Source organism: Salmo salar, chromosome 14 (assembly GCF_965601325.2).
Source record: "Salmo salar chromosome 14, fSalSal1, whole genome shotgun sequence".
NCBI lineage: Eukaryota > Metazoa > Chordata > Actinopteri > Salmoniformes > Salmonidae > Salmo > Salmo salar.
In genome coordinates this window covers 40,711,817-40,736,079 of record NC_138304.1, presented here as the reverse complement: position 1 = coordinate 40,736,079, position 24,263 = coordinate 40,711,817, and the positions used below count along the sequence as shown (strand labels likewise).

Here is a 24,263-nt window from a genome sequence, read left to right as displayed (position 1 = left end):
TAAATCACACTGAATTGAAAGTCCAAAACTACCAAGTTTTTGAACACTGCTGGTCTTGGCTCTTTTTTTGCAAGGGTCAAATAAAGTATTCAGGGAACATTAAAGTTACTGTCCCGTGTGGCTCAGTTGGTAGAGCATGGGGGACCAGTACGGAAAAAGAAAAGTATGCATTCACTACTGTAAGTTGCTCTGGATAAGAGCGTCTGCTAAATGACTAAAGTGTAATGAAAGTACCATTTATATACTGGCTGTCCTAATCTACCATCAACTTGTGATTTCAGACCATTCAAAAACCAATAAAGACATCCACTCCATGTACAATTTCTATTCATCTTTATTATGATTGACATATTCCACCCTTGGATTCATGTCACCAGGTTTCCATTTAGGCAAGCGCTACTGCGCACAGTGCACTGTACAGTCCCATCCCTCACTCGTACAATGGAGGAATAGAAGGGGAGAAAAAGAAAAGGTCAGAGAACCCCTGGGCACTGTGTACATCTGAAAGGGTCGGATAGGTATACCATAAGCAATATGCCAATAGCGTCACGTTACCCTCCGATAGGCTAGGTGAAATCTTCCACATATTGCGTATGCCTACCCAATCATTATCAATCTACACAAGTGGGGTGGTGGGGGGGGGTTGTAGTGGCTAGGGGAAACCAGGACAACATTTACAATTTGTCCAGGTAGTTGTCCAGGGCCGGGATGCCCTCTTTCAGCCCCTTGCGTTTCCTGGTCTCGGCCACCACAATGGCGGTCTTGGTGGTGGGGTCCTGGGGATCTCCCTGGAGGATCTGCCAGTGATCAAACACACACTGGGGGAAAGCCTGGCCGCCCGTGTTGGAGCGCAGGTCAGCGGTGAACCCTGGGGGCGGGGGACAGGACAGTTAACATTTAAGGTATATCTGCCAGTAGGTCCAAAACTCTGGGTCAGAGTTCAATGTGGCACCTCTAGACATTACCTATCAGATAACTGTTCTGCACGATTTAATTTCAGTCAACTTGGAATGTTCACTGAAATTCCAATTCTGTTAACACGTCCCTGGTAAGCTCCAGATTGAGTTAACACTCACCAAATGACTCGTTGACAGGCAGGTAGGCCTTGACGATGAACATGGGCGTGCCCATCACCTGGGACTCCTCGAACACATGGCCTCGCTTCCTGTTCAGCACGCCGTAGATCCCACCCACTACCTGCTCTGGGCACTGCAGAGGCAGGAAACGCATTATTCAGAAACATCATAGTTGATCACAAATAGACCCCTTTAGCCTAGCATACAAGTCCATGTAAGAAAGCGGCCAGGTTAGTGGCAAAGTAGTTACACACCTGGATCTCCACTAAGTAGACCGGCTCCATGAGTCGTGGCTGGGCGGTGAGCTGGCAGGCATACAGCACTCTGCGGGCCGTGGGGATGATCTGTCCGCCACCGCGGTGAATTGCGTCTGTGTGCAGGGTCACGTCGTGGATGTCGAAGCGGACTGCACGCATGTTCTCCTCACACAACACACCCTGGAGGAGGGAAGGAACTGCATGTCACAACTCAGAAATGACGAAGTCAACTTGGTGCCTGCAGCATGGCCAACACTGGAGATTCTAACCCATTTACACAAACTGAAGTCATGAATGTAGATTTAAACTACAACGCTTCAATGAGCTTTTGCAAGGAAAATATTCATGATGCAGCAGTTGGTTATCAAGCTCAATGCAAACCAACCTCCTTGACAGCCCACTGGAAGCCAGCCACAACACTGTCCTTGATCTCATTCAGGTACTGGACTCCCTTGGTAACATCCATCAGCAGGTTGGGACCGGTACCGTCAGGGCCGAAGCACCAGATCTTACGGGCCTCCGACACGTCCCACTCGTACTTGTCAGCCAGGAAACGGGCGCGGATTTTCAGCTCCTGTCGGGGGCTGACGTCCCCCTTCTCGATGTCCTCGGCCAGGCCGTCAGGGAAAGGTTTAGCCCGCATGTACAGACGGTTGTGCTTGTTAGGGGACTTGGATAGACACATCACTTCAGACTCCTCAGACACAGTCTCCCTGTAGGACACCACTGGATCAGATTTCTGTTAGGGCGAGGAGAGAGTTGTGACTCAGTTTAGGACAGCGAGTTAGACCATTGTCATCTTACCATGGCAACAGAGCAAAGACAGATTCTGTCAGTGGAACACAAAATCATCTCTAGTGCACCACTGCTTTCTCCAAGTACAATCTTGTTCCCTATGCCCTATTCCTCTCACCTTCAGGGGAATGCCGGCGTGGTCCTCCTCCAGATCCTTGAGACAGATCTCCAGATGAAGCTCTCCGGCCCCGGCGATGATGTGCTCTCCAGACTCCTCGATGATACACTGCACCATGGGGTCAGACTTGGCCAGACGCTTCAGCCCCTCCACCAGCTTGGGCAGGTCAGCAGGGTTCTTGGCCTCCACAGCCACCCTCACCACAGGGCTGACGCTGAACTTCATCACACGCATGTTGTGGGCCTGTTGGACAAGCATATATGACGTAAGAAATATACATCCATTGTCTGTTCAAAATGGCAACCCATTCCCTAGATGGTGCACTACTGTTACCAGAGATGAAGACAGAGTGCTCCAGTCATAAAAAGACAAAGCTGTCTTGAGTTTTGCTATAGTAAAACATGAGCTGTACAACACCTGTTCAAAGGTGGTGATGGTCCCAGTCTTAATCAGATACTGGTCAACTCCAACCAGCCCAACGATGTTCCCACATGGTACATCCTCAATGGGCTCCACATAACGCCCCATCATCAGAATGGTCCTACAGTGGTAGAATGTGATAAATGGGAGAGGGATGAAGAGAATTTACAACGCTTTTAAAAAAAGTTTGAAGTCACACGCATCTGCTGCACTAAAATGGTATCCCCAAACACACCTCTGGATGGGCTTGATGTAGAGGTCTTCCTTCTTCCCAGGGGTGAAGTTTGGTCCCATGATGCGCACCTTCAGACCGGTGGACACACAGCCAGAGAACACACGGCCAAAGGCATAGAAGCGACCCTTGTCTGTGGTGGGCACCATCTTAGATATGTACATCATCAGGGGAGCCTTGGGGTCGCAGTTCTTGATACCTGAGATGTTAATCAGGATTATGATACCAGACTTTATATCAACTAGGAAATGTGATGTCTATTCCTTTGCTAGTTGACATGGACGGTACAGTTACTTTATTTTGGATGTTGTGAGAGACATGTTGGTGTGTAAACTGTGGGCTGGCCTCACCCATGGCGGCCTCGTCGTCTCCTGGTCCCTCGTAGAGCAGCTCACAGCGGTACTTCTGGGCCGTGACGGGGGAGGGCAGGTGGATGGTGATCATCTGGAGCAGGGCTTCTCCGGCTGGGAGCCAGCGACGCATCACTGCCTTCAACAGGGGCTTGCCCTCCTTCTCCTTGTCCTCAGAGTCCAGCTTGATGTCCAGCTTCTCTATCAGCTTGGCTGTCTCATCCTTCTTGAAGTTCATGATGGCATCAAATACCTGGAGGGAGGAAGGGAGAAGTTACCTTACCATAAAAATATACAATTTATAGGTCAATGAATTACATAAAATCAATTAAGAATGTTAACCAATTTAACTAGTTAAATAAACTTTATTTTTATCAAAACAGTTGGGGGGGGGGGGGGGGGGGGGTCACCTTGAAGATAGGGTCCAGGACCAGCTGAGAGAAGGTGCGGGGCAGCTTCTTACCGTCAGGGCCGAGGTTGGACTTACTGAACTTCCCAGTGGCTGGGTCAAAAAACCTAACAGGTGAACATCACACATTGACAGTTTAATCATTTAGTAGACGCCCTTATACAGACTGGTGCACATTTCAAAAGTGCATTCAACACAAGTTGCAACCAGGGCAGTGGTCCATTCCAATTGAAATCAATTTAGTGATTTGAATTTAACATGAAATAACTTGAAATAGCTTGTCCTTTTCAGGTTTGAGAAAATAACCCCTTTCAATAATTAAACCTTTCATTTTAGTTTACTTCCTGAATTGACTGAATAATTCAAATGGACCTAGACCCTGTTTGCAAACAAAACCTTTTGGTAAAACCGTCTTCAAAAATAGCTGCCATCTGCAAAACCAGTGCTATTAAGAGTCAAGGAAAAAAGACAAGTGCAACAGTTAACTACATGTCACTACGACAGCCAGGAACTCACAAGCATTTACATATAGTAGGTTACAGTCAGCCGTGACACGTAAACAGCCAAAAACAGGAATTATTTGCAACACGTCAGATTGTTTGCGAGCATAAGAGAAGAGTGCGCACCTGCAATTTAGGCTCCCAAATGGGTTTACTTTGTCTTCAACCCTTTGGTCTTCCTCAGGTCTCCATACAGAGAAAAACACTGTACATATGGGGCTGCCCGTGTCACGCCACATACCTGCAATCACTTTTCAATATTGCCACGCCCTCACCTGTGTGCGTGTGATTGAGAAAGCGAGAGAGAACAGGCACACTTAATTTAGTTCGTCCGAAGTGCTGGAGTTAGGCAGAGTTGTCCCTTGGAGCCATTTCATTGGTCCTAAGGTACAAGCGCCACCTAACCAGCACAACAGGCGTTTTTAAATCAAGTGCGCCCAGAGAAGGAGAGAGGGAGAAAGTGCATTCCAGATACATTTAGTGCAGCTCTGTGGAAATATAGTTACTAAATCATATTGGTGTGGTTCATGAGATGCTACACTTCTCCAGACAGCATATATACACACCTGACAATCTGCACAGAGAATGTCTATCTGGAACACACCCAGAGTAAGTGTGTACCCATCTACCCGCAATTTCAACATTGAGTCTTCCACTTGTGCGCGCATCTTTCGGTCTGTCCATCTAAACGCACATCTTGTTCCAGTACTGTCAGGATGAATACACCCCCTCTGTCCAGAGATTATTCATCATGTCCTCACATCTTTCAGAAGGTTTCTATGTACAGTAGTAGACCATGTACAGTGAGTGTGCATGTACCTCTCCCCCCACAGCTTCTTCATCATGTCCTCCACCTTCTTACACCTCTCCGCCGATCCCAGCTGGGTGTCTTTGCCGGCAGAAAACTTTGTCACGTACATCTCAGCAAACTGCTTTAGAGTGAAGGCCCAGCCGTGGAGGCCAGACCCAAACCCCACGGTACCAATCACAGGGTCAATCTGAGGGAAGACAATAGGGGCAAGTCATTGTCTGTTAGGTCAAACATGTTTCCTATGATGAGAGTTTAGGGGACTAGTCCCATTTACGTCTGGCAGTTCAACTGGACACGGGTTTCTCCATTGCGGTGTAACAAGCATGTTATGTCAGTTTAAACCACAGAACTCTGTTGACACAACCCGTGCCAGTCTCACCATGATGGCACCCATTGGTCCCGCTTCATCCTCTCCGTAGGTGGCAATGATGACGTTGACATTCTCCACGATGCGCTGGAAGGTCTGGAACAGGTCCTCAGGCTCCAGCTGCAGCTCCAGCAGGGCCCGGTCCATCTTGTTCATCATCAGCACTGGCTTGATGCGCTCAGCAATGGCCTGCCTCAACACGGTCTCTGTCTGCACACACACACCTGACCATGGGAAAGCAAGAAGTTGTTAGATGAACAGGTTAGCCTGGTGGTTCCGAGCGTTGGGCCAGTAACAAGTTGCTGTTTGAATCCCCGAGCAGATAGGATATGTCAGCATATTTTACACCCTCGAGGAAGGTACACAACCACAATTCCTCCTGGAAGTCCCTTTGAATAAGGGCATATGTTCAATGACTAAAATGAACATGAAAATCAAAAGAGCGGGAGAGGGGCAGAACAGGCAGAGAGGCAACTGGGACAAAGACAGAACACAAAACAGCAAGAGACCGAAGTACAGACAAGACCACAGGAAAGGGAGACCGTGAGTGTACCTGAGACGCAGTCAACCACCACCAGGGCGCCGTCGGTGACCCTAAGGGCGGCTGTGACCTCAGAGGAGAAGTCCACATGGCCCGGTGAGTCAATCAGGTTGATGAGGAAGCCAAGCCCATCCTTAGACTGCTTGATGAAGGCCATGTCGTTTTCCCCCAGCTCATAGTACATCGAGATAGCCCTGAGAGGAGCGAGGGAAGCGAGAACAGGTGAATTATACATTTTAATGTAGTGGTTTGTCTGAAACCAAGCATCCCAGTCCACTGTGGGCTGCAGACAGGGATAGTAGGAAACTACTTCCTGTTTCTCTTTGCTCATTTCATTTCAGCTGTTCTTGCCATTATATGGATTTGGGCTTTAATCAAATAGGGCTCTCTTCTGTATACCACCCCTACCTTGTCACAACAACAGATTGGCTCAAACTCGTTATGGAAAGAAATTTCACAAATTAACTTGTTAATTGAAATGCATTCCAGGTGACTACCTAATGAAGCTGGTCAAGAGAAGGCCACAAGTGTGCAAAGCTGTCAAGGCAAAGGGTGGCAACTTTAAACAAATACATATATTTGACCTTCATCACTTTCCTGGTTACTACATGATTCCATGTGTTATTTCATAGTTAATGTCTTCACTATTATTCAACAACGTAGAATAAAGTAAAAAAATAAAAAACCTTAAGTGGGTGTCCCAGCTTTTGACTGGTACTGTAGTTTATCTGAATTGTACATGTACAGCAATAGTTGAATAGGATAGGCCTGGAACGGAATACCATTTATACCTATGAAGTGGGTAAACCAGTATGTTAACATTATGAAAGTGATCAGTGGCCCATGACTATGTACACAGGGCAGCAGACTAATGAAAGTGTGTGAGACTATGACAGCCTATCATACAACGATGAGATCACATGGAGGGGCATCGCTCACTCTTCAAGTAAACAATATATATTTACTTTTTTTTTTTTACTCTGGTGAAGGCCAACAATTTTAACTTTAAGAGCTTCACCCCCCAGCAACATACATACGATCGATTCAAAAGGGCACTCCTGGGTTGTATTCACTCACAATGAAATGGAGGCAACCAGACTGAAACAGCGGGACTACCTGAGCTCTTCCAATAAGAAACCTGTTTTTTTTGCTGTAAAACATTTTGCAACAGAAGGAACACGACCCTGTACTACTTACGTGGACTTGATGGTAATACAGCGCTCCTGCTCGTCTTTGCGAGTGTCTGTGAAGCGTGTCTCTCCGGCGCGAGACCCCGCGATGATCCCGGCTTTAGACACCAGGGAGTCGGTCAGCGTGGACTTGCCGTGGTCCACGTGAGCGATCACAGACATGTTACGAATGTTGGATTTCTTGTCCATGATGGCACGGATCTGGTCCACTGTAAAGTTCACCTGAGAGACAAAGATCCACATAATCAGAAAATGGTAAAAGAGAATCTGTTCCAGTCTTGATAACTAAACCGGCGAAATTAAATTTGGGGGCAAACCAACTCCCACTTAGTCTCCCATTGACATCAGTGCACGACTAAGTGAAAATTCAAGTCCACGTTAAGATTCACTTGTATGTGATTAAATGCATTTGACATTTCTTAACAACAGCAACCCTGGCCAAAACGCTAAGCTAAGACCTAGCTCTTTTAGAAGGCACATCAGAAAAGGGATGCTGATTTTTGCATTAGGCCCAGTCTTCTGTTCAAATGGGGTGAGGTGATATGTTACCCATCTGGGCAGGTGACATGACAGTAGCCTGCAGTAGTCTAACTGGAATTTAACACAGGCAATTTAAAAAATGGAGGGACCACCAGCAGCCAATATGCCACTTATTTGACCAATAAAGAATAATCTGTTTTTAAATCTAGCTATATTGGCAGCTGGCTCCATGACTCATGTAGTCGTGGCAGTCCTATTCTGTTGATAAAGGCTTAGAGATGATCCTTTGAGTTGAATGAGTCAGCAGTGGCGGTTTTAGACCATTTCAACTGGGGGGGCCAGTTACATTAGACGTTATTGTTGTCATATCGTTTTCTTCACGGCATTGCAGGCAAAATACCATGTTCATAATCATTAGTGTTCCGCATTGCCACTGTCTAATAATGAATGTAAAAAAACAAATAGCAAAAATGAGTTATGTAAAAATTATTTACTACTCTACATTTAGGGGGGCCACAAGGAGTCCAAAATTGTTGTCACCGGGGCACTGCCCCCCCAGAACCGCTAGTGCGAGTCAGCGTTGGCGCATATGCCGCCCTAGACTTGGGTAGAGGCCTTTTTGATATAAGCAGTGACGCACGCTACTTGGGACCTGCCCATTTTGCACAACTGCATCACGCTGTACTTGCTGGCCTAAATTTGAGCAATCCAACACATAACGACCTAACTACAAGTCATGCCACCTTGGACCCAATAACTGACGTTTCACTGCCAGCTGGCCAATGTATACAACAAAATTGCGCGTTAGCCATCTAACGTTACACTAGAATTGCCATATGGGACAGTTTGTTACAATTACCAACGATTTTGAATATCGATGTTGCGAATGACCCTTGTCAAACAGTAACTAGCTATAACGTTTGTGGTCAAAAACAAAGTATTACCCATAAAACTAAATATAGCGGGTGATGCCTAGAGCAGCGTTTCCCAAACTCGGTTGTCGACATCCGGACCCGAAGGGGTGCACGTTTTGGTTTTTGCCCTAACACTATACAGCTGATTAAAATTTAAAAACGCTTGATGATTAGTTGAGTCAGCTGTTGTAGTGGCATCTCTCAAAATCCAAAACGTGCACCTCTTAGGGTCCCGAGGACTGAGTTTGTTTAACCCGGGCCTAGAGTTAACTGGGCGGGCCCAGTTATAAAACAGACTTTGAAACCCCTAAAGATGGTTAGTTCGATAGTAAAAACCAACATTTGACATCTGCGTAGATTCAAACAGCCACCATATTCCTTAAACGAAATTATAAGGACAAAAATTGGTAACTGTAAAATCATTCAATCTCATTTGGGGGTTAATTTAGCTATGTCCGCCGCGGTTTTCTAAACATCGTCATGCAGTTCAAACAGGGAGCATCCATCTTGGGTGCCCCGGAGGCTGCTTCACCCGGCCCGGTTCCTTTCAACTGGTCACCGGCAATGTGGAAGGAGGGCTCCAACTCTTTACCCATGGACAACACTGAATCTCCGGTCCACCGAATCATAGCAAAACAATTCAAAATCAACTTACCATTTTGCCTGATGTTCGTAGATAAACGTTTGGTAAAATTAACACTGCGAATACACCGCCTTCCTCGTCCAAGGATAGGCAGGAAAGAGAACGCTTATGACACCTTACGCTGCTTTATATCGCTTCACGTTCGGCTGCAACGTGGACTCATGGGAAGACGTAACATAGTAAATGTAAATCTGAGAAAGTCTTAATTTATTCTGATATATTATGTTTCGTATGATATGTATTAATCCATTTCGCATCATATGTTACGATTTACAATTCGTATGATATGTTACGATTTGAAAATTGTACAATATGTTTGGAATTTCCCGAAACGTTTGATATGTTATGAATTCTAATTTGTCATCGCTAACGCTAGGTGGCTAGGTGGCTAACGCTAACATTTGCTAACGTTAGCTAGACTAGGGGTTAGGGTTATGGTTAGATAAGGGTTAGCTAACATGCTAAGTAGTTGCAAAGTAGCTAAAAAGTGGTAAGTGGTTACTAATAAACTAAAATGCTAAAGTTTTCCATGATGACATTCAAACATGCAACCTTTGGGTTTCTAGAAGTTCGCAAGACTTTTGTGTTAAATTCCAACCCATCCGCCCTGATAAAAATAGCTAAAAATAGTAATTTCTCAAGCAAGAATTTTGCTAGGCTGTCAGGAAGAGGTGTCTGAAAACTAGTTGTTATTAGTAGAGAGGTTTGGAACGCTCTTTCTTATTGGTTTATTAACTAATATACCGCCTGATGATGTCACAAGGTAGGCTAAAACTCCATCCCACCAAACAGACTGAAATTTCAAACTGCCTTTTCAAACAACTCTTAAACTAAAAGGACACTATCATAATTTTCACAATTTCACAGTATTATTCCAATCTCATAGTGTGGAAATATATATACAACACAGAAAAAAATACGTTTTTGACTGTACTGGGCCTTAAAGAAACCTTCTGTTTTATCTAACCATCCCAAATGTGAAGGATTAACATTTCCTATGTTACGTCTAGTCTATGAGACCAGGTTGTCGTTGATAAACGCCGTGCGACGTGCTATGACTAGCCTATGACATGTAATGAAAGCACGAATCCACAAAGAGGCAGTATTAGTCCAAAAATATTTTGTCAAGCCACAGCTTCTCATGTTATTGAATGGAGCACAATATAAGGTATTGCATTGTAGATTGTAAAAATGGTCAACCCTCTACAATCTTTAAAGATCGGTACCGACAGAAACATGAAAGTATTTGAGAGGTACAGTTGAATTCGGAAGTTTACATGTACCTTAGCCTAATACATTTAAACTCAGGTTTTCCCAATTCCTGACAATTTTTCGTAGTGAAAATTCCCTGTCCCGGGTGGAGATTATAACAGAACATGGCCAAGATGTTCAAGCAAGCAAGGTCAAATAATAATAATCACAGTGGTTGTCGAGGGTGCAACAGGTCAGCACCTCAGGAGTAAATGTCAGTTGGCTTTTCATAGCCGATAATTTAGAGTCTCTACCGCTCCTGCTGTCTCTAGAGAGTTGAAAACAGCAGGTCTGGGACAGGTAGCACGTTCGGTGAACAGGTCAGAGTTCCATAGCCGCAGGCAGAGCAGGTGAAACTGGAGCAGCAGCACGGCCAGGTGAACTGGGGACAGCAAGGAGTCATCATGCCAGGTAGTCCTGAGGCATGGTCCTAGGGCTCAGGTCCTCCGAGAGAGAGAAAGAAAGAAGGAAAGAGAAAGAGAGAGAGCATTCTTAAATTCACACAGGACACCAGATAAGACAGGAGAAATACTCCAGATATAACAGACTGACCCTAGCCCCCCGACACAAACTACTGCCGCATAAATACTGGAGGCTGAGACAGGAGAGGTCGGGAGACACTGTGGCCCCGTCCGACGATACCCCCGGACAGGGCCAAACAGGCAGGATATAACCCTATCCACTTTGCCAAAGCACAGACCCCACACAACTAGAGGGATATCTTCAACCACCAACATATCATCCTGAGACAAGTCCGAGTAGAGCCCACAAATATCTCCGCCACGGCACAACCCAAGGGGGGAGGAGGGGGGGGGGGCAACCCAGACAGGAAGATCACGTCAGTGACTCAACCCACTCAAGTGATGCACCCCTCCTAGGGACGGCATGGAAGAGCAACAGTAAGCCAGTGACTCAGCCCCTGTAATAGGGTTAGAGGCAGAGAATCCCAGTGGAGAGAGGGGAACCGGCCAGGCAGAGACAGCAAGGGCAGTTCGTTGCTCCAGTGCCTTTCCGTTCACCTTCATACTCCTGGGCCAGACTACACTCAATCATAGGACCTACTGAAGAGATGAGTCTTCAAAAAAGACTTAAAGGTTGAGACCGAGTCTGCGTCTCTCACATGGGTAGGCAGACCATTCCATAAAAGTGGAGCTCTTTAAGAGAAAGCCCTGCCTCCAGCTGTTTGCTTAGAAATTCTAGGGACAGTAAGGAGGCCTGCGTCTTATGACCGTAGCGTACGTGTAGGTATGTACGGCAGGACCAAATGACAAAGATAGGTAGGAGCAAGCCCATGTAATGCTTTGTAGGTTAGCAGTAAAACCTTGAAATCAGCCCTTGCCTTAACAGGAAGCCAGTGTAGACACTGGAGTAATATGATAAAATGTTTTGGTTCTAGTCAAGATTCTGGCAACTGTGTTTAGCACAAACTGAAGTTTATTTAGTGCTTTATCCAGGCACCCGGAAAGTAGAGCATTGCAGTAATCTTACCTAGAAGTGACAAAAGCATGGATACATTTTTCTGCATCATTTTTGGACAGAAAGTATCTGATTTTTGAAATGTTACGTAGATGAAAAAAAGCAGTCCTTGAAACAGTCTTGATACATTCGTCAAAAGAGAGATCAGGGTCCAGAGTAACGCCGAGGTCCTTCACAGTTTTATTGGAGACGACGAATGTCAGAATAATAGTGGAGAGAAATATTTGTTTCAGCTTTTATTTCTTTCATCACATTCCCAGTGGGTCAGAAGTTTACATACACTCAATTAGTATTTGGTAGCATTGCCTTCAAATTGTTTAACTTGGGTCAATTTAACCAATGCCCATTCCTCCTAACAGAGCTGGTGTAACTGAGTCAGGTTTGTAGGCCTCCTTGCTCGCACACGCTTTTTCAGTTCTGCCCACAAATTTTCTATAGGATTGAGGTCAGGGCTTTGTGATGGCCACTCCAATACCTTGACTTTGGTATTGGACTTTGGAAGTATGCTTGGGGTCATTGTCCATTTGGAAGACCATTTGCGACCAAGCTTAACTTCCTGACTGATGTCTTGAGATGCTGCTTCAATATATCCAATTCATTTTCCATCCTCATGATGTCATCTATTTTGTGAAGTGCACCAGTCCCTCCTGCAGCAAAGCACCCCCACAACATGATGCTGCCACCCCTGTCCTTCACGGTTGGGATGGTGTTCTTCGGTTTGCAAGCCTCCCCCTTTTTCCTCCAAACATAACGATGGTCATCATGGCCAAACAGTTCTATTTTTGCTTCATCAGACCAGAGGACATTTCTCCAAAAAGTACAACCTTTGTCCCCATGAGCAGTTGCAATCTGTAGTCTGGCTTTTTTATGGCGGTTTTGGAGCAGTGGCTTCTTCCTTGCTGAGTGGCCTCTCAGGTTATGTCGATATTGGATTCGTTTTACTGTGAATATAGATACTTTTGTACCCGTTTCCTCCAGTATCTTCACAAGGTCCTTTGCTGTTGTTCTGGGATTGATTTGCACTTTTCGCACAAAAGTATTTTCATCTCTAGGAGACAGAAGGTGTCTCCTTCCTGAGCGGTGTGACGGCTGTGTGGTCCCATGGTGTTTATACTTGCATACTATTGTTTGTACAGATGAACGTGGTACCTTCAGGCATTTGGAAATTGTTCCCAAGGATGAACCAGACGTGCCAATTTTTTTTCTGAGTTCTTGGCTGATTTCTTTTGATTTTCCCATGATGTCAAGCAAAGAGGCACTGAGTTTGAAGGTAGTATACCTTCAATACATCCACAAGTACACCTCCAATTGACTCAAATTATGTCAATTAGCCTATCAGAAGCTTCTAAAGCCATGACATCATTTTCTGGAATTTTCCAAGCTTTTTAAAGGCACAGTCAACTTAGTGTATGTAAACTCTGACCCACTGGAATATTGGTACAGTGAGTTATAAGTGAAATAATCTGTCTTTTAACAATTGTTGGAAAAATTACTTGTGTCATGCACAAAGTAGATGTCCTAACCGACTTGACAAAACTATAGTTTGTTAACAAGACATTTGTGGAGTGGTTGAAAAACAAGTTTTAATGACTCCAACCTAAGTGTTTGTAAGCTTCCAACTTCAACTCTTTAAGTATTATGGTATCTCCTTGCCCTCTGACTAGGGAGTGTAGGACTTTGACTATCGTATCTCCAGAACAGAAGTGCATGGAGCTCAGGACTAGGAGCTAAGGGCTAGGGACTAGGGCCTATATGGGTTGTATCTGGAATGGGCCACTTCAATGGATGGAGTCACACACACACACACGCACACACACGCACGTGCTTCCAATATATAATATAGCTTTAAAGGTTGAACTGTGACATTTGACTTAGTATCATCCATTAATCACTTTAATTTATGGGAAACACATGGTCTTTTCATTGAAATGCATATAGCAAGACATTCCTTCAATCACAATGTTATATTTATTTAACTAGGCAAGTCAGTTAATATAAAAATTATTATTTCTAATGACGGCCTACCCCGGCCAAACTCTATCCCGGACAAGGTTGGGCCAATTGTGCGCCACCCTATGGGACTCCCAATCACTGCCGGTTGTGATACAGCCTGGAATCAAACCAGGGCCTGGTGTGATGCCTCTAGCACTGAGACGCAGTGCCTTAGACCGCTGTGCCACTCGGGAGCAGACTCATCACAGAAGCCAGAAGATAAGATCCAGCTCTTTGATGGTGCGGGATACTTAGAAACACACATACTCCAAGTGACTCAGTAAAAGTTACATGCTCTCTTTGTTTCCTCTCCTTCATCTTTACTGATCTGACAACACAGCACAGGTGTATTGTAACTTCTAACATGAATGACTAGGGTGGAAATATATGTATATAGCTACACAGCAAAATCACAAGTGTTAAACTAACTCGCTGTAGTGTTAACAATTTGAGGTGTGTATATGCATACACTCTCAACAGAGTGACATTAACACTTTCAAATCTGTTAAAATGTTAACATTTAGATGGTGTTTCTGTAACTATACAGAGTAGAAAATTAACACTGGCTGTGTGAAATTCACAATAACTGGAGTGAAATATTAAGGATTTAACTATAAACTGGAGTGAACTAATAGGCATTTCAATATACACTGGAGTGAACTAATTAGTATTTCCCTCTACAGTGGAGTGAAATATAATGAAATGGTGTATGGTGTAAAGCCTAATTTGCGTATTTCCCAGGGTGCCTTTTTATTTTAGAGTGAATTGTAGAGTTGCCACCCATGAGTATATATTGTATGTTAGTGACACAGACATGGTTATTGAAGTGAATTCCTAGGTGAATGTTATCATTAAAATGAATCTCTATAAAAAATATATGTATATCATAAGGCCTTACTTTGATGGCATAGTTTTATCCTAACTCAGTGGTGATAGGAAACTCCTGGTTTACAGGCCACATCAGGCGTGCAAGTCAAATTATGCTGGCTTACAAAATATGTGTAATTCCTATTGGAATCCAGACTGAGATAGGATATTCAATAGTTGGAATTTTTATTCACCCACAACCCACATTCAGAAATACTTTTAAGATAATAGGAATTGGTAAAGGAGACTACCTAAACCATTTAAACTGGAACAATCCATTTCGGTTACGGATGCAATAAATCTAACTAACTGATTGCATTAGTTTAGAAAGATATATGTTATTTATTTTGTGCAGCATAAGATTAATAATTCAATCAATGTATATGCAAAAACACAGATGTTTAAAAACAATCATAAAAAAAATCAACTTGCAGTAAAATGATAATGATGGCTGTGGTTTTGATTGTAATGTTTTACTCTCCACCGTGTAAAACAATAACTCTGGTTATTAACACCAACACTAGGGGTTCTTTGACACCACTGAGTGTTAAATTCACTCTTGCAGAGTAAATTTAACTCCTGAGTCAACACTAGAAATGTAACACTGAAAAATCAACACTGGCCAGTTTGCTGTGTACTATTTATTGCTGTTGTGTAATATCTATGTGCCCTTTGGAACTCTCAATTCCCCATAGAACAACAATACAGATGAGAGAATTCAGCTAGCATACTGTTATTACAAATACAGATCCTTCTGTGTCCCATTTCATAGATAAAAGTGCTTCAATGGAGCAATAAATACACTTAGAGATAGGGAGGATGAGGGAGGGAGGGAGAGAGAGAGCGAGAGAGACGTTATAGATAGGCGTTGCATGTTGTTTATTACATGCAGTCATTACAGGACCGTCATAATCATTTCATGGGACCAAAAGCTCTCCACACTGTGCCTGTGGGTGTGGTTACACTTACATCAGGGCCCGTATTCATAAAACATCTCAGAGTAAGGATCAGTTTTGCCTTTTAGATTATTAATGAACAGACAGTGGGAACTGATCCTAGATCAGTACTCTGAGACACTCTATGGATATGGGCCCAGAGTAGCAACTCTCAACCAGGGGGTCTGGGAGTGAATGTATTGCATTTGATGTAGTCTTACAAATTGTATCTCTGGGGTCAGATTTCTTTTGAACTGAGTCTCAGTGGGTGTTTGAGATTGGGTCTCTCTGTTTTCAAACTTCAATCTAAACAATTCTAACTGTGAGTTGCTTGGGTAGTTGGGTTTTGTACACACACACACACACACACACACACACACACACACACACACACACACACACACACACACACACACACACACACACACACACACACACACACACACACACACACACACACACACACACACAACCCCCTGCCGTCTCTGAGGCCAGTAGGTGGCAGTGATGATTTCCTGGATCCCCTGTTAGGTGGCAGTGACTCATCGTCTGCCCCTGCATTCCCCCTGTGGTACTCCTTCCCCTCCTCGCCCAGTGACAGCGGCATCAGTGAGGTTTTCATCCCTCCCTCTAATCTGATTCGTCCCAGTGGGGACACTAGGGGAATTGACTCTTCATTGAGTCTACCAATCATAGTATTTTCAATTGACTACCAGGGATAAAAGACAACCTGCAGCAGAGCTGCGGGCCTTGATTTCTGGATTTGAATACCCCTGTTCTAAGGAGTGTTCCTGGAATAGAAAGTATATCTGTGATGAATCCATTAAACACTCCACATGGAGCACCATCAATGGGCAGTCAGGAACACCGAATGTTGCTTTGAATGGAAATCCCCAGTCTACCCAACTCATTCTATTTCATTCCCCTTTTCTAATTCTAGCCACACAAAAGCATACAGCCAAAGAGATCCCCGAGAGAGCATCACACTCTTCTAGCTTTGTTGATGAACTCTTTTTGTTGGTGCTTAACATAACAGCAGGCTCTAATCCTTTGGCAATACCTGATGGGAAAGAGATTGCAAAGCGTATAAGGCCCACACTCAAAAAGAGATCAGAGTGCACTATACTGTTTTTGTGTGTGTGGGACTGTTTCTTTTTTTAAGTAAATAAAGCCAAAGCCCTTTTAGTCTGAACTAGGACAATTCACAGGCAGTAGGAGATTACAATACATTACAGTCATCCTGCTTTCTGAGGCAGTCATAACAATAGGACACTTACTGTACAATACAGTGCTAAACCTCCACGTTAACAGGCCACTTTGACCCATCAACTGACCATTTCTATATCAGAGGTCAAAGAAAAAGACTGACGCGTAAAAACAACTAAAAACTCACATAACGGTGCTTTTTAGAGACTGAATTCCTAAATGAAGGACTCCTTCCATAACACTATTTCTTGAAAGGTGTGCCATGTGCAATATGAAAATACTTCATAAACATCTCTGTCACAAAGGGGTTTGTTGAAAAGGAGTGCACGTGATGAATTTGACCCAGTGCAGGAACCAAGCAGGACACAGTCAATGATGATACAGTTGAAGTCGGAAGTTTACATACACCTTGGCCAAATACATTTAAACTGAGTTTTTCACAATTCCTGACATATAATTCTAGTAAAGATTCCCTGTCTTGGGTCAGTTAGGATCACCACCTTATTTTAAGAATGTGAAATGTCATAATAATAGTAGAGAGAATGATTTATTTCATCTTTTATTTCTTTCATCACATTCCCAGTGGGTCAGAAGTTTACATACACTCAATTAGTATTTGGTAGCATTGCCTTCAAATTGTTTAACTTGGGTCAAACGTTTTGGGTAGCCTTCCACAAGCTTCCCACAATAAGTTGGGTGAATTTTTGCCCATTCCTACTGACAGAGCTGATGTAACTGAGTCAGGTTTGTAGGCCTCCTTGCTCGCACACACTTTTTCAGTTCTGCCCACAAATGTTCTATAGGATTGAGGTCAGGGCTTTGTGATGGCCACTCCAATACCTTGACTTTGTTGTCCTTAAGCCATTTGCCACAACTTTGGAAGTATGCTTGGGGTCATTGTCCATTTGGAAGACCCATTTGCGACCAAGCTTTAACTTCCTGACTGATGTCTTCAGATGTTGCTTCAATATATCCACATAATGTTACTCCCTCATGATGCCATCTATTTTGTGAAGTGCACCAGTCCCTCCCGCAGCAGGTTATGTCGATATAGGACTCGTTTTACTGTGGATATAGATACCTTTGTATCTGTTTCTTCCAGCATCTTGACAAGGTCCTTTGCTGTTGTTCTGGGATTGATTTGCACATTTGGCACCAAAGTACGTTCATCTCTAGGAGACAGAACACGTCTCCTTCCTGAGCGGTATGACGGCTGTGTGGTCCCATGGTGTTTATACTTGCGTACTATTGTTTGTACAGATGAACATGGTACCTTCAGGCATTAGGAAATTGCTCCCAAGGATGAACCAGACTTGTGGAGGTCTACAATTTTATTCTGAGGTCTTGGGTGATTTCTTTTGATTCTCCCATGATGTCAAGCAAAGAGGCACTGAGTTTGAAGGTAGGCCTTGAAATACATCCACAGGTACACCTCCTATTGACTCAAATTATGTCAATTAGCCTATCAGAAGCTTCTATAGTCATGACATCATTTTCTGGAATTTTCCAAGCTGTTTAAAGGCACAGTCAACCTAGTGTATGTAAACTTCTAACCCACTGGAATTGTGATACAGTGAATTATAAGTGAAATAATCTGTCTGTAAACAATTGTTGGAAAAACTACTTGTGTCATGCACAAAGTAGATGCCCTAACCGACTTTCCAAAACTACAGTTTGTTAACAAGAAATTTGTGGAGTGGTTGAAAAACGAGTTTTAATAACTCCAACCTAAGTGTATGTAAACTTCAGACTTCAACTGTATAAAGCCTGGATTGCTGATGCTATGTATTGGCCAATTAGTGGGTTTTGAAGCCACCGGTCAGCCATATTGCCACTCCCAAGAAGAAGCAGTCCTCCATAGAAATGAAAGGAATTCTACAGTATATCAATTAAATGGACATATTACTTGAGTATTTTCTTGTTGTAGTGGGGACAGTAACATTAGAACTTTCGTCTCCGAGCATCACAGGTTCAATCCCAGTACAAGGCACTCATTTTGTAATTTCATACAGTAGATGAAAGCAATATGTTGGAGCCTCAACTCCCCTGCCCCTCTGACTCACCGTCTCTCTTATTCCTGTTTGTCTAAGCTAGATGGGAGTCTGGCCTCTTCCAAGAGAGCAATGGGAATACCCACAACCCCCGGCTGCCCTCTGGTTACCCTCCCACTGTAATGGACTTGCTGCTCTCTGGAATAAGATAAAAGGTGAGTCAGAGGGGCAGGGGAGTTGAGGCTCCAACATATTGCCTTCATCTACTGTATGAAATCCATTTGATCAAACTGTAACTGTAGGTCTAGGTTCTAGGGGAGGAGACAAGAGACACAGAGAGAGACAGACAGACAGAGATAGATACAGAGAGAGAGACAGATAGAGAGAAAGACAGAGAGTGAGGAGAAAGGGATGGAGAGAGAGGGAGAGACAGAGAGAGAGAGAGTGGAAGGAGAAGATACGTGATCCAGATGGAGACAGTCAGACACAGAGAGAGATGAGGAGACAATAGGACATAAACACAGTGTGTGACTGTCTAAAGCCTTGCAGTTATGACTGTCTTTCCTCTCTCCGGTGATTAGCAGGCTCAGTGGGGCTCCCAGCATTCCCTGCAGGAGCTGGTCCTTAACTAGGATGAGAAGAAGTTGTTGGATAAAGAGGGGGTCCACCTGCCCAGACAACTGCCCCTTACTAAGGTAGGCTACTACTGGCCTTAATGTTCACCTGCCCAGACAACTGCCCCTGAATTTGTTACAGTTGAACTTTATAGAACCGTTTGTACTCTCTCTATATCTCTCTATTTCTCTGTCTCTCTCTCTCTCTCTCTCTCCATCACTTTCTCCTTTCTCTCCTGTCTGACAGTGTTCTCTTGGATCAGTACAATGAGAGGATTCTGAAGAAGATCCGCAGGAAGATCCCAGGAGAGCAGGAAGAAGAAGAGGGAGTACGTGGACAGTCTGGAGAGCAGGTAAGGACCAAGGGACAGTCTGGAGAGCAGGTAAGGACCAAGGGACAGTCTGGAGAGCAGGTAAGGACCAAGGGACAGTCTGGAGAGCAGGTAAGGACCAATGGACAGTTTCGAATCAGAAAAGTAATTTAGCCCAGTTAAGGGTCCACCACCCCGGTGCTTATTGTCATTATCTGGCAATTGACTGAGTATTGAGTATTACATTATCTACATTAAATTCACTTCTGAAATGTACATACACTTAGGTTGGAGTCATTAAAACTAGTTTTTCAACCACTCCACAAATTTCTTGGAACAAACTATAGTTTTGGCAAGTGGGTTAGGACATCTACTTTGTGCATGACACAAGTAATTTTTCCAACAATTGTTTACAGACAGATTATTTCACTTATAATGTAACGGCTGTCTTCGTGAAGAGAGGACCAAGGCGCAGCAGGTTGCATGTTCATCATTATTATTATTATTATTTATTAAATAAATGTGAACACGGAAAACCAATAAACAAAGCCGACACCAGTTTCACATGCTACAACAACTAGCAGTGCGAAATACAACTACCCACAATCTACAAACAAAACACAAACCTATATATAGCACTCTCAATCAGAGGCAACAGAAAACACCTGCCTCCAATTGAGAGTCCAACACCCAATTACCTAACATAGAAAATACTAAACTAGAAAGAACATAGAAATACAAAAACATAGAACATAACCCAAAACCCAGAAATAATAAATCAAACACCCTTCTAAACAAACCACCACCCCGAACCACATAAAACAAATACCCTCTGCCACGTCCTGACCAAACTACAATAACAAATAACCCCTATACTGGTCAGGACGTGAAATATAATTCACTGTATCACAATTCCAGTGGGTCAGAAGTTACATAGACTAAGTTGATTGTGCCTTTAAACAGCTTGGAAAATATGTCATGGCTTTAGAAGCTTCTGATAGGCTAATTGACATAATTTGAGTCAATTGGCAGTGTACCTGTGGATATATTTCAAGGCCTACCTTAAAACTCTGTTCCTCTTTGCTTGATATCATGAGAAAATCAAAAGAAATCAGCCAAGATCTCAGAGAAAAAATTGTAGACCTCCACAAGTCTGGTTCATCCTTGGAAAAATGTCAAAACGCCTGAAGGTACCACGTTCATCTGTACAAACAACAGTACGCAAGTATAAACACCATGGGATCACGCAGCCGTCATATTGCTCAGGAAAGAGACTCGTTCTTCAGTGCGAAAAGTGCAAATCAATCCCAGAACAACAGCAAAGGACCTTGTGAAGATGCTGGAGGAAACAGGTACAATAGTATCTTTACCCACAGTAAAACGAGTCATATATCGACATAACCTGAAAGGCTGCTCAGCAAGGAAGAAGCCACTGCAACAAAACCGCCATAAAAAAGCCAGACTACGGTTTTTAACTGCACATGTGGACAAAGATTGTACTTTTTGGAGAAATGTCCTGTGGTCTGATGAAGCAAAAATGGCCATAAAGACCATCGTTATGTTTGGTCTGATGAAACAAAAATAGAACTGCTTGGCCATAATGACCATCGTTATGTTTGGAGGAAAAAGGGGGAGGCATGCAAGCCGAAGAACACTATCACAACCGTGAAGCACGGGGGTGGCAGCATCATGTTGTAGGGGTGCTTTGCTGCAGGAGGGACTGGTGCACTTCACAAAACAGATGGCATCATGAGGCAGGAAAATTATGTGGATATATTGAAGCAACATCTCAAGACATCAGTCAGGAAGTTAAAGCTTGGTCGCAAATGGGTCTTTCAAATGGACAATAACCCCAAGCATACCCCATACATATGGGAAGCTTGTGGAAGGGTACCTGAAACGTTTGACCCAAGTTAAACAATTTAAAGGCAATGCTACCAAATACTAATTGAGTGTATGTAACCTTCTGACTCACTTGGAACGTGATGAAAGAAATAAAAGCTGAAATAAATCATTCTCTCTACTATTATTCTGACATTTCACATTCTTAAAATAAAGTGGTGATCCTAACTGACCTAAGGCAGGGAATTTTTACTAGGATTAAATGTCAGGAATAGTGAAAAACTGAGTTTAAATGTATTTGGCCAAGGTGTATGTAAACTTCCGACTTCAACTGTATGTAAGAATGCTGTTCATTGACTACAGCTCAGCATTCAACACCATAGTACCCTCCAAGCTCATCATCAAGCTGGAGGCCCTGGGTCTGAACCCCTCCCTGTGCAACTGGGTGCTGGACTTTCTGACAGGCCGCCCCCAGGTGGTGAAGGTAGGAAACAACATCTCCACTTCGCTGATCCTCAACACTGGGGCCCCATAAGGGTGTGTGCTCAGCCCTCTCCTGTACTCTCTGTTCACCCATGACTGCGTGGCCATGCACGCCTCCAACTCAATCATCAAGTTTGCAGACAACACAACAGTTATAGGCTTGATCACCAACAACGATGAGACAGCCTACAGGGAGGAGGTGAGGGCACTCGGAGTGTGGTGTCAGGAAAACAACCTCTCACTCAACGTCAACAAAACAAAAGAGATGATCGTGGACTTCAGGAAACAGCAGAGGGAGCACCCCCCTATCCACATCGAAGGGACAGCAGTGGAGAAGGTGGAAAGTTTTAAGTTCCTGAGCGTACACATCACAGACAAACTGAAATGGTCCACCCACACAGACAGTGTGGTGAAGAAGGCGCATCAGCACCTCTTCAACCTCAGGAGGCTGAAGAAATTTGGCTTGTCAACCAAAACCCTCACAAACTTTTACAGATGCACAATCGAGAGAATCTGTCGGGCTGTATCACAGCCTTGGACTGCAACTGCACCCACCGCCCACAACCGCAAGGCTCTCCAGAGGGTGGTCTGCACAACGCATCACCGAGGTTAAACTACCTGCCCTCCATGACACCTACAGCACCCGATGTCACAGGAAGGCCAAAAAGATCATCAAGGACAACAACCACCCGAGCCACTGCGTGTTCATCCCGCTATCATCCAGAAGGCGAGGCCAGTACAGGTGCATCAAAGCTGGGACCGAGCGACTGAAAAACAGCTTCTATCTCAAGGCCAGCAGAATGCTAAACAGCAATCAGTGATGCTGCCTACATTGAGACCCAATCACTGGACACTTTAATAAATGGATCACTAGTCACTTTAAACAATGCCACTTCAAATAATGCGACTTTAATAATGTTTACATATCTTACATTACTCATATCACATGTATATACTGTATTTTATACCATCTACTGCACCTTGCATATGCTGCTTGGCCATCGTTCATCCATATACTTATATGTACATATTCTCATTCACCCCTGTATATTAGGTAGTTGTTGGAGAATTGTTAGATTACTTGTTAGATATTACTGCACCGTCAGAACTAGAAGCACAAGCATTTCGCTACACTCGCATTAACATCTGCTAACCATGTGTATGTGACCAATAACATTTGATTTAAATGGAGGGAAAAAAACGTCCCAAATAATATGAATTGCCCTGAGGCCAGGTTGCTGAACCCCAATATATGGTGTTATGTATTATAGAGATCCCGTAATATAGAGATTTACTGAATAATGTGGCTACTGAACAATGGCGGCAGATATTCATTTACTTACTTTCTTTTTTTGGACATACTTCACTTACTGTACTTTGATATAATTTCTTATTTAAGTTTCATTGATGTGTCTGAGCTCAATAAAAATGCTTATTTTAAAAGGTTTCCCTTGCACTGCTTCAGTCTGTACTTGGCAGAATAGGGATTGTTTTCCATGTAGTCATTGGAAAGATGTAAATGTATGTTTTGAATAAAGACTTGAGGAGCAGAGGTACAGCAGAACAATCACATCACACACATCACACACACCATGTCTGCCAGTTTCGCCAGACACAATTCGTAATATATTGTACGTTTAGCAAATAGGTTACATATAATACAAATTGTAATTCGGAACATATCATACTAAATGGGTGATGGACATCCACAAATTAATACATACCATACGAAACGTAACATATGATACTAATTGTAGTGCGTTGGCCTTATGTACAGAATAAAACGAAATGCTCTGAGAGCAGGTTGCAGCCCTCCACATTCTCACCCCTACTCTCCCCCTATTTTATGTACGTGATGGAGTGATAGCAACCGCACAGTGCGAATTCTCGGAGACTTTACCCGCGCATGGCATCTCAAACCGTATAAAAAGCGTAGACTAGACGCGTGATGTAACTCATTCAGAAAGAAGTCGGACTTGAACAAGCACATTCAAATGAAACGAAAAAACAGTGAATATTTACTAACAATGACTGTTTCCTAAAACACAAAATGTGTCTTACAAAAACAGTGCGGTTGGAATTTGGATATGTTGAGTCTACTCTTAACTCGAAATGTTTGTACCATTACTTCACACCTTGGCTGATGTGAGACCCTGTTTTTATGCGGAGTGTTCTGCTGAATGATAGAGAAG

At 43.6% G+C, this 24,263-nt stretch overlaps 1 protein-coding gene across 1 annotated transcript; it reads right to left on the bottom strand.

Moving 5' to 3' along the window:
- Positions 1–316: 316 nt before the first annotated feature.
- Positions 317–9,253, bottom strand: LOC106569524 (elongation factor 2b). Its single transcript, XM_014140963.3, has 14 exons — positions 9,116–9,253; positions 7,074–7,288; positions 5,889–6,070; positions 5,348–5,559; positions 4,977–5,155; positions 3,659–3,764; positions 3,249–3,501; positions 2,902–3,097; positions 2,664–2,787; positions 2,247–2,489; positions 1,719–2,072; positions 1,331–1,513; positions 1,077–1,209; positions 317–868 (listed from the first exon to the last, which is right to left on the bottom strand). The coding sequence occupies exons 1-14, from the start codon at positions 9,116–9,118 to the stop codon at positions 675–677; spliced, it is 2,577 nt and encodes an 858-aa protein (XP_013996438.1). The 5' UTR covers positions 9,119–9,253; the 3' UTR covers positions 317–674.
- Positions 9,254–24,263: the final 15,010 nt, after the last annotated feature.

Excerpts from the sequence above, each read along its gene's own strand:
- LOC106569524 (XM_014140963.3), bottom strand. Across the intron at positions 5,156-5,347 it reads GACCAATGGGTGCCATCATG|ATTGACCCTGTGATTGGTAC; the intron begins GTGAGACTGGCA and ends GTCTTCCCTCAG. Across the intron at positions 3,765-4,976 it reads AAGAAGCTGTGGGGGGAGAG|GTTTTTTGACCCAGCCACTG; the intron begins GTACATGCACAC and ends TTCACCTGTTAG.